Source organism: Scardinius erythrophthalmus (assembly GCF_964197995.2).
Source record: "Scardinius erythrophthalmus genome assembly, chromosome: 12".
NCBI lineage: Eukaryota > Metazoa > Chordata > Actinopteri > Cypriniformes > Leuciscidae > Scardinius > Scardinius erythrophthalmus.
Window position 1 is genome coordinate 39,723,029 of NC_138232.1, and position 9,219 is coordinate 39,732,247.

General features: G+C 42.9%; 1 protein-coding gene across 1 annotated transcript; it reads right to left on the bottom strand.

Annotated features, from left to right (window-relative positions):
• Window positions 1–1,501: 1,501 nt before the first annotated feature.
• Window positions 1,502–6,707, bottom strand: klhl41b (kelch-like family member 41b). The gene is made up of 6 exons (XM_081380156.1): window positions 5,498–6,707; window positions 4,480–4,637; window positions 4,256–4,363; window positions 3,223–3,408; window positions 2,684–2,830; window positions 1,502–1,989 (listed from the first exon to the last, which is right to left on the bottom strand). The coding sequence occupies exons 1-6, from the start codon at window positions 6,599–6,601 to the stop codon at window positions 1,878–1,880; spliced, it is 1,815 nt and encodes a 604-aa protein (XP_081236282.1). The 5' UTR covers window positions 6,602–6,707; the 3' UTR covers window positions 1,502–1,877.
• Between the last annotated feature and the right edge of the window lie 2,512 nt (window positions 6,708–9,219).

Consider the following 9,219-nt stretch of genomic DNA (forward strand, 5'->3'; position numbering starts at 1 on the left):
TCTGCACCCCTCTAAACACATTTGGCCTACTTCAGATCTATGTGCCCTCCAGAAGCTTGCGTTCTGCACGTGAACAGCACAGAATCACTTTCACGGACCTTTACCTGCTGTTCCCTGCTGGTGGAATGACCTGCCTATCTCAACCCGACTTCAAGAAACTGTTGAAGACGCATCTCTTTCGGCAACACTTGAACCATTATGCTATGTGTACTGTGCTAGACTAACTGGGATTGGTCACAGCACTTGCATATTTGCTGTTTGATTGCTTCTATTACTCTCCTCATAAGTCACTTTGGATCAAAGTGTCTGATAAATTATTAAATGTAAATGTAATGTAAGACAAAATATCATATATAATATGATATAATAAAGAAATCTCATGACGACACACATAAGCAGCTTCTTCCAGGAGGTTTGTGTGTCTCTGGGCTCTTCAGTATATCAGTGATAAACATTAAAGCATGCAAATGCCTGTGAAACAGACTGAGAATCTGGCTGAGGCAAATGCAGGACAAAATAAAAGCTGTGATGTACCAGTCCAGATTATTCCAGCAGGTGAGTGTTCAGACACTGACAGGGTTTGAAGTTGAAATATCAGATTTCACTAGTTCACACTTACAAATAAGTCAGATAGAAATAGATGCGTATTTGGCGTGCTGTCCGAGGAGAGGGCTCCGGGCTCGGTATTCGGCCCGAACCCAGAGTACTCCCCCCGTATTCCTGGCTGTAAAAGATTGAGCCAAGAGTGAGGAGTCGGGGTGGTGGAGGGATGCTGGAAAACTGTCACGGAGTATTAGGTGAGTTGACAGAGTGGATATATATATACTTCTTGTCATGCTGATTAGGGTAGACATAATTGTTTGATGACGAGTAGATTGGATTGATTATTTGAATGTGCTCCTCCCGAACTTTGTTTATAAAACATCATTTGTGAGAGATGCAAATGATTCTGACGTTCAGTGATGCGATGAAGCTCTTCAAGCAAACACTAGACAGGAACAAACAGGATGTTTTTGACAAAACCAACACCATCTTCTGGTCTCAGGCATCAGAACATGTTTACTGGAGTCTGACGGACATGTTTGTCCCACCTGAAGACAGTCAGATGTTTCTCCTGATGCTTTGACAGCAAACACTGCTTTGCGTCCAGTAAGACCTTAAACCCTATTTCTTGTTGTGTTTATCTTCTGTATGTTCATTTCAAAACTTTCTTATGATTCTTTCTCACAGTGAGTCATTTTGGCAATGGAACCAAATCTTCGTGCTTCTATACCGAAGTCCAAACCACAGCCGTCAATCCCGGTCACCCAGTCAAAGTACTGAAAGAAATAGTAGTTCAACTTCACAAAATCAGTGTAATATATGAAAACTAAAAAGTCAATGATCAATAATACAAATGTGTTGCTGTAAAAACAATGTGACTAGCCAGAATCTATAGTTGTTTTATTTGTGCAATTATCAGGGAAATCAACTGTGCTAGAAAACACCACAAGTTAGTTGATATGGTTTAAAAATGTTTATTTTACAAAATAAAATGCATATACATATAGTAACCAACTAGTATTGAAGTAGAATACTAGAGTTTTTATTTTTATTACAGTATAACAACAACACAGAAATAGGCGCGCACCTGTTCTTGCTGTCATGGCATTAAATGAAAAATGGCTTGCTCACACACATACACATTCATTTCACATTAACTGTTAAGTCTAAAATGTAAAAGAAAAAATACTTTAGAGAACCCAAAAAGCTTTTTTGCACTTTTAGTTCCATTGGTTTCTCATTTTAGACTACTCTTAAATGACCACGGACAGCTGTGTGCTGAGGTCAAAGGTCACATGACCATAAGGAGTCACACTTTAAAAGAGGGATTTCATTTAGAGTTTGGGCATCCTGGCTGCATTCAGACGCATGCCAACGCAAGAGGAGCCAGAAGCGTAGCGCATCTCTCTCAGCATGCCGCTCCATGTCTTTTTGTCATCTTCATACCTGTGAAAGAAAGCAGGTCAATGCACGCGTCATGTATCAATAGCTGTTTACATATGAAGTATGTCCTTTCTGCGACACTAATGGCACCTGGGAATTACTAAAATACAGCATATACAGCATTCGTGTGTCGCGCCTCCCCAACTCAAACATTACAAACACAGCTCTTATGGGTGCTTGTGAAGACATGTCTCAACAGGTAAAAGTAGGAATACTTTTAGCTGTGTTGCTACGTGTCATTTAAGCAATTGAGTAGACTAACAATCTTGTCTGAAGTGAACGCGAGCATGTTGACTATAATAAACCCATCCAACGTATCTGCACCGGGCGCATTTTGTTTTTACATGCACCACAATAGTTTGAGGCTGTTTAAACTTGACATATCAATGCTAACATTTGTCTTTTTAATTGGGTGCGTGATGATGTTGTATGGTATTGAAACATCCATTGCAGCGCGTAGCATCACAATGCAACTTTTTCATTTGACATGTTTAATCTTTGAAGGTCTTGAATCTTTGAAGCGAAATTTGGCTTGCACACCAGTAAAAAATCTTACATAATTCACCTTTAGGGAGGAAACTCACTACTTATATTTTGACATCCAGTTCTATTCCAGGGCTCTTTCTAGGAACTTGACTAATTAGTTGGTTTATTTATAGATTGATTGGTTGGATGACACAAAATCAGGATGACTTACTGCCAAACGTCAGTGACCTCGGAGGGTCCGATGTTTTTGTCTTCCAGCTCTACAATAGCAAAGCCGCCAATTGCGAAGAGGTTTCCTCCGGTGCTCACAAGATTCACAGAGCTGCGTTCTTGGGGGAACTCTGTGAATGTGTCCCACCTGAGAGCAAATTATATTAATTAATTGAATGCATTGTATAGATTTTTACATGCAGAAACAGTGAAGAGTTGAAAAAATGATTGCTAAGCATAAGACGACAACATCTAGAATGGTAAATATTATCGTTTCGTATGGCAAGCAAACCTGTAAATAACATAGTATCGATTTAGTTTGTTCAGAAGCTGAAATAAAATAAAACATAAATAGTAGCTGAAAAACTGAAATTCATTAAAAGTACTAACATTACTAAAACTAGAACTGAAACAAAAATAAATGAATGCTAAATAGAAACAATGACAAAAACACATAAAAAAATGACTAAAACTTTAACTAAAATAAATACTATAAAAGTATATAAATAATACTAAAATAACAATGGTGTGGAATCATACTTGTTTGTTCCAAAATCGTAGGTTTCAGATAGAGCTGTGAGTCCTTCTTCATTCACTCCCCCAGCTACAATGATTTTTCCTTTATGAACTACGGCACCAAACATTGCTCTGGCCGTCTTCATAGCCGCCAGTTCTCTCCATTCAGACTGCTTGTGATTGTACACGAACATTTTATTGACAGCTTTGCTGTGAGAGAGACAAGAGAGATTTATTTACTTTCAGAAGTTTTCATCAAAAGGGATTTACAGGGCACTGATCTGTGTTAGCTTTGAACTTAAAATCAAAACTTTATAACTTTATTTCTGTCATGACAACTGGAGTGTTTGGCATGGTAATGGTTATAAGACAATGTTGATAAGTTTGGTCTTGGCAGAATAGATCTGCTACACTGCAGATGCAAATGCTGACCAAGTATTTGAAGGTTAAACAGTGAGCTCATTGGCTACTGATACAGCAGGAACCAATCAGCTCTGCCCGATAGAGAATCATGTGATTACTGGCAGATTGAGTTACTCTAAAGTTTCATGACATAACTTTGTATAAACATTTGTAATACAAATGCTTGGTGTAATTGTGTAAAAATTTTCTTTTTACTCACTCTAGTTCTTCAGGTGTTTAGTAATAATAATGTCTAAGCTGCTCGATGCCAATAAATGCTTTTTTTGGACTGAAGATGAAGATTTGATTTTCATGAAGATGACCGCAAAATTGATTCTCATGATAAGAGGGCTTTAAAGGCCAATTCACACTGCATTAACAGACCAACTATAGTACGTCATTTCTCAGACATTCTAAGACAAATGACAAATGCAGGTTCAACATGTTCAATCGGCGAAAACGAGAGTTGACAGATGCCGACAGGGGTAACATACTGATCTGACAAAACCCAACGAAGCGTCTGTTACCGTCTGTTGCCTTAAGTGTCACATTGAACAGAGGATTGTTGGGGAACTTTGATGGAGCACAGACAGCTGCGAACTACACCATATGCGTGAATGAGAGCACCAATGATCTCATTCACACACACACTTACTTGTCATCTGTTTTTCCTCCAATGCAGTACACCATGTTGTTATGTGAGACAACTGCATGGCCGTGAATATGCAGAGGAAGTTTCTTGGTCTCGCTCCATTTCATCTTTCTGCAATGAAATGAAACATTGAAGACACACGCCTGAGCCAGTAGTTCACTCATGTGTGAAGAGCAGAATCAGCAGTCGAACAGACAAAGTTATGGACATATTAGATGCATTCATACTCAGAGTCATAACACATGACTGAGTCGAGGGACTCGTTGGTCTGCAGGTCTTTGCCAGCGATGGCGAACAGCAGGTGTTCACATTCACCCAGACTGAACAGGCATCGAGGGCTGGGCATTGGTGGCATTGCAGTCCACTCAGCAGCGATACTGTCCAGCTGGAGATGACAAAATAGTTTTAAAATGACAAATAAACTCCATAACACTTCGGTTCACTATGATTCAACTCATTAACATTAGATTAGATATCATGAACTAACAATTAACAACTATTTTTACATTCATAAAATAGGTTCATGCTCATTTTAAAATATAGGCTAATATTGATTACACATGCATATTATTTCAGATATTTAATGTTTACATATTATCACCCAGCTTTTAAATAAAGTTAGGGTGATGTATACTTTAGCAAATCTCAACTTCTTGATTGCTTGTTGTAACAAAATGAAAACTATATTATTTCTCAGCTCTAATTTGCTAAATTCAAGGCATGAAGAGATCAAGATATTATAAACATTAACGTCATGATTTACTGTAAAGCTGCTTTGAAATAATGTGTATTGTGAAAAGTGTTATACAAAGAAATTTGACTTGACTTGATAGTTATACATAGGTAATTCATATTGGTTTACAACATTCGTGTTCATTTATAAAACTTGAAATATTAAAAATGTATTAGTATATGTAGATTATAACGTAACCTAAATGCATAAAAGTATTGAACATTGTTAGTTCATGATGTCCAGTGTTAACAAACTGAACCCTATTGAAAAGTGTTATCGCACTCTAAACTGTGGACTGAAAAATAAATCAAATGGCAGAAAAGTATCTTGTAAATTGATTTAAGTTTGCAGATGCGAGTTAATTTAGTTTAAAGACCGATGAAAAGAATATTTCCATGCTGGTCTAGACTGGATAAATGCTGGTGGACCAGCATGAAGACTATGGAGGTAAAGCTAGTTTAAGAAACCTAGTCTGGTTACCATCACACCCAGTTTTCAGAGTTGATTTGTACCTGGTAGAAGTAGCACTGCAGTGGAGACTCTTTGCTTTCTTCATCGACGAACAGGCCCCCGACGACAAAGAGCTGGTTCTTCTTGGTGCATAAACTCACATGGTTCTTCGGCACTTGCTCTGACATGGCAGCCAGAAAACACTCATTCTCGGCCACGTCGTACGCCACAACAGCCGTGTCATTGATCATGACGATTAGATCTCGTCCGTACATCCCCAGCCTACGAGTATCGTTCAAGTAACCAGGCAGCAGCTCCTCTTCTTCCTCTTCTCCGGCCTCTCCTTCCTTCTTCTCTTTGGGTTTCTTCTCAGGGAGTTTTCCTCCGAAGGCATCTTTGATGACTTTCAGCTTCTTCACGAGTTCAGGATCGGCCTTGATCACGTCATCGTTCTCCACCTTCTCCCGGAAGTACTTCTCCGGAAGCAAGCGGAAGCGGATGCAGTCGAAAACCTCTCCTAGACTCTTGGCACGCTTGGCCTTGTCGCTGCGCACCCACTTCATCACCGACTCGAACACAACTTCTTCTTTCTCCACGTTAAGCGTGTCTCCACCAATGAGGGCCAAGAGCTCATGAGGTGCCAGCTGAAGGAACTCCTCCTCGGCAGACACGGTTTCGAAACGGTCAGCGATGTAATCGCGAGCCGCTATGGCGAGTCTGGGAACGCTGAGGACAAGGCCGAGCCGGAAGACGGCTAGACAATTGGACAGCGAAAGCTTCTGCTGAAGATAGTTCACACACACTGTAAACACTGAGGGAATCTGGAAACGGTTCGCCACTGCAAAAATCTCCTGAACGTTGTCGTCCGTCAAGTCGATCTCAGCCGAATACAGATACTGGATGATCATGTCCATGATGTTGGGATCGACGTCATCCAGAACCACTTCTTTGCCGCTGTCCTTCTCCTTGCCGTCCTCGGAGAAGAAGAGCTCTCTGAAGTAGGGGCTGCAGGCGGCCATGATCAGGCGATGGCAGGGAAAGCTGCGGTCGCCGATTTTTAAAGTGCAGTCCACAAACTTGTTCTCATTCAGAAGTTCCTTCAGTCCATCCTGTAACAAGGTGCTCTGGAACAGCCGCAGCTCCTCCTTTATGGCTTTGGGATCCATGTTGTTGTGTTTCAAGATGGGAAAAGAAGGACTAGAGAAGAAAGAAGTGGAGAAAGTGGCTGCAGGTCTGCTCGCCACACCGTCCGGGCTGGAAAAGGACAGAGAGCTGAAAAGATTCCCAGGGTGAAGGGGTTGATATTTAATCCTGCCATTCTAAATATAACCCTCCCGCTCTTGTCCACCCCCACTGCCTCTGTCATCCCTCAATCCTGGTTGTGAAGAAGGGGATCCCAATGTGATGGCCAGCCAAGACACCAGCTGTCACAGGACGGGTCTCACGTCTGCAAGTTTTACAAATCCAATTCTATTCTTCAATACTTTGTCTACAATTACTCACATAAATGAAGGGTTCGCTTGCAGAGTTTAGAGACAGCTGCGACTACAACAGGTGATGAGACATTTTCAGCTGCCTCAACCACTCGGTGCCTCGAGTCCCCCAAACTTTATTATACATGCGTCAGATCCTGGGAGGAGATGAAATGCTTAGTGTAGTTAGTCACACTTAAAAAGTGCAAAACTTGTACCTTGTACAACAGCTCAAAGGGACATCTTTGTAACTCTAAGGTACTAATATGCACGTTTTAGGGGTAGATAAGCTACAAAGTTGTACTGCCCCGGTGACAAGTTGTTGTACCCCTAAAGGTACAAAGATGAATACTTCCTAGTTTAACAATAATTGGGGTCAATACAAAGACATCTCAAACTGATCATTTGAACTTCATTGGAATATGAGTGCCTTTCAAAAGGATGTGAAACTTGACAATCACAAATACGCTGGACTCCATGTTTTTCCAAACCTGGAAAATGGACAGATCTCAGGGCTCAGGGGAGAGCGGCAGTCAGACTAGACACACTATTACTAAAATTAAAACAGACAGAAAGGTGTTGGGGGAAGGAGTCATGTGTAATTCAAGTCAACGCATAAGGGACAGATGTGTGAGACTGTTAAAGCATGAGGAGATATTAATAACAGAGATAAATGACTAATATACCAGCTTGATGTCATATTTTAAGACATTTTATACATTTTTTGGATGCTGCTTTCTTAGAATTATGGGATTGATTATCTTGGTGCCAAACTATATTTAACCAAATCCAGGAATTTCATGCATATACATTTTTGTGGAAAGATAAAGTGGAGAAAGAGTTTTCCCAACATTATAATGGTGTAGTATGGGCACCAGCAAGAAGCTAAATGGACTATGCTAAGACGCCAACCAACAAAAATGGCAGGTCATGTACTTCCAGGAATGCATCCCATGCAACTGCCATTGAGATGAATGTGAATGCTAACGGATCAAGTATTATAATTTATAGTCATCTTTGGACATCACAATATCACAATATGGTTTCTTTCCAGAAGATGGCAGTGTCTAACCTCAAGAGAACCACACGTTACCTCATTATAAATCTATTATAATAAAAACCAGGGTTTAGTAAAATGGAGCACAAATCTGTCACGGCAAACTAAGAACAAAAATGTGAGGACTCAAACGCTGGAGAAAAAGAAGTATTTAATAACAAAAATGCAAAAACAAAACCCACGAGGGGGAAAAATAGAACCAAGTAAATACAAAAACAATAAACAAACTCAGAACACTCTGGCAGGTCTCGGGGAACAGGAAACAAAAGACAATGTACCGACACAGACTGCAAACAAGAGGGAACTAATAAAGGGAAACTAATCAGGAGGGAACAGGTGGATGAACTCAAACAATAATCAGATAACAAGGGGGAGGGATCAGACAATAACAAGAGCACATGGCCCAAAATAACAAAACACCCATGTGCAGCACAAGACAGGACAGGCATGTGACATTACCCCCTCCCTACGGAGCGGCTACCAGACGCTCCATAAGACCCAGACGGGACGGGAGGGACAGACCAGGGCGGGACGGGAGGGACAGACCAGGGCGGGACGGACAGACCAGGGCGGGACGGGATGGGACGGGACGGGAGGGACAGACCAGGGCGGGACGGGAGGGACAGACCAGGGTGGGACGGGAGAAACAAAATGATTGTGACACCAGAGTGGCCCACAGGGTTCGAGAGACCAGGACGGCAATGTCAGTCCATCTGGCGGCCAGGGCGGAGACTTTCCCTCAGGTGGCCAGGGCGGAGACGACCCTTCAGGTGGCCACGGCAGAGATTCTCCCTCGGGCGACCAGGGCGGAGAAGATCGTGTAGGCAGCCAGGGCTGAGACGATCTGTCGGGCGGCCATGGCGGAGACGACCCCTCGGGCGGCCATGGCGGAGACGACCCCTCGGGCGGCCATGGCGGAGACGACCCCTCGGGCGGCCATGGCGGAGACGACCCCTCGGGCGGCCATGGCGGAGACGACCCCTCGGGCGGCCAACTTGTCCGAAGACCCAGGCTCTGCAGACGTGACTGGTCGCTGGGGTGGTGCCGGCAGGACGAGCAGCTTGGGCGGGACCGGCAGGGCGAGCAGTTTGGGCGGGGCTGGCAGGGCGAGCAGCTTGGGCGGGGCCGGTAGGGCGAGCAGCTTGGGCGGGGCCGGCAGGGCGAGCAGCTCGGGCGGGGCTGGCAAGGCAAGGTACCAGGGCGACGCGTCAGGGATGGCAGTCACCTCCGGGATGGCCTCCGGGTTAGGAGCCAT